This window comes from Tupaia chinensis, unplaced genomic scaffold (assembly GCF_000334495.1).
Source record: "Tupaia chinensis unplaced genomic scaffold, TupChi_1.0 Scaffold144255_1, whole genome shotgun sequence".
Lineage (NCBI taxonomy): Eukaryota > Metazoa > Chordata > Mammalia > Scandentia > Tupaiidae > Tupaia > Tupaia belangeri.
The window spans coordinates 3,778,689-3,780,540 of record NW_006204113.1 but is presented as its reverse complement, the minus strand read 5'-3'; the positions used below and the strand labels follow the sequence as shown (position 1 = coordinate 3,780,540).

At 47.0% G+C, this 1,852-nt stretch overlaps 1 protein-coding gene across 1 annotated transcript in view; it reads left to right on the top strand.

Moving 5' to 3' along the window:
- The window catches only part of COL17A1 (collagen type XVII alpha 1 chain), a 54,355-nt gene that overhangs the window by 10,307 nt on the left and 42,196 nt on the right, over positions 1-1,852 (top strand). Inside the window, exon 5 of the mRNA XM_027767416.1 lies at positions 970-1,098. Within this exon, the coding sequence (XP_027623217.1) occupies positions 970-1,098 (129 nt within the window). The remainder of the gene's footprint in view (positions 1-969; positions 1,099-1,852) is intronic.

Below are 1,852 nucleotides of genomic sequence, written 5' to 3'. Positions count from 1 at the left end.
CTGAATCCTTTCCGCTTCATGTGCTGTAATTACGTACATGAGGGACTTTCTTGCCTCAATGGTCTGCTCAGAAACAGCTATAGCAATTATTCTATCCTTCCTTTTTAAAAGTGCATTCTTAATTGCCAGAGGACATGTGTGTTCCCCGAGAGAGACAGAGAGAGCATGAGAGAGTGCATTCTCCTCCAATTGGGGCACGGTCATGCTGCAGTCTCTTCTTCATTTTTTCAGCCCATTGGGATTTGGGGCACAGGAGCACGCATGCCTGGCATATCTTTCAGGTCACTAGGCTGGGATTAGAACCACAGTAAGCCATGTGGGATCCAGCTCCCTTAACCACAAGGCTATGTGGCCAGCTGCTTTCCTGTTTTAAAAGTTAATTTATGTGTTTCTTCCATAAGAGAGAGAGAGACAGAGACAGGGCCAGCCAGGTAGCATGGTGATTAAGATGGTTAGATCCTAAAGTGGCTTACTACAGTTTGAGTGCCAAACCCAGTGACTTGAATATCACACTGGGCACATGTGCATGCATGCCCAGAATCCCAAGAGAATGGAGGGGACGGGATTGCAGAGTGGCCATGCCCCCCAGGGGGAGGTTTTTCATTTTTCCTCTCTTTCTCTCTCTGGTGAGCTCGCATCCCCTTAGCAAGTTAAAAAAATAATAAAAACAGAGAGGCAGAAAGACAGACAGACAGAGAAACAGGAAGTGATATCCAAAAAAGTCTTCATACCATGCACTGTCCTCTGTCAGGCCCAGCTAGATTACAGGCAGGTACATGTGCTCAGGGAGGTCGCAGGACACCCCCAGGACGTCTCCCATGAGGGCTGGGACATTACAACTGTGCCACCGTCTGGCCTCTCCCTCTGTGTGAGCAGTCCAGGTATACCTGGTGACTATAACTGGATGTCATAGCCATTGCTTGGTCTCTGTGAAGTGCTGTGAAGATTCATGTTTTTCTCCACGTATAGGTGGAAGCATACGAGGCAACTCCACCTCCAGTTACAGGAGAGCTCACTCGCCTGCCTCCACTCTGCCCAACTCACCAGGATCAACCTTCGATAGGAAAACCCATGTTACCCGCCATGGAGCATACGAAGGTATGAGTCCCACCAACTGCAGATGAGAACTGTTCTCTCCTCCAATGAACTCCACTCATCCTTAGAAAATGTAAATATTGGCCACCTGACTCCACCTGTGTCTGTCCCCTCATTTTCTCCCCCACCCTGCCTCCTCCTTCATTTCTTTTATGATTCCCATTACTTAACAATTTCACTCATTTACACAACCCCTCAGTCATTCATTCATCCATCTACTCACTTGTTCAAATATCTACCGTGTGTTTTACACGGTGCAGAATGCTTTGATGGATGCTTATGTGAGTCAGACACAGATCTCATCTTCAAGGAGCCTTTAGACTAATAGACAAATTCAGACGATAGATTAAATGAAGATGAGAATGCAGAGAAGAAGGGGATTATCGGAGTGGACTCTGTGGAGGAAGTGGCATCTGACTGGGTCTTTACGATGTATGACATTTTGATACCCAGAGATAGAGAGATGAGATAGTCCAGGCTGTGGGGACGGAGCCCACCACACGAGACACGTGAGAGAGTCAGTAAGTGACTGAGGTGCTTATGTGAACAGGGTTTGAGGGACTCAGATTCCATGCTTGGATAAAAGGTTTACATGTTATTCTTTTTTTTTTTTTTTTTTGGAGAAGTTTTCGCTCTAGGGCTCATGCACTCGCCAGACAGACAGAGAGACAGAGAGACAGAAAGCAAGAAATCATCCCCCAGGGGGGATGATCACACCGCAATCCCTTCTCCTCTATTCTCCTCTTGGGATCTTGGG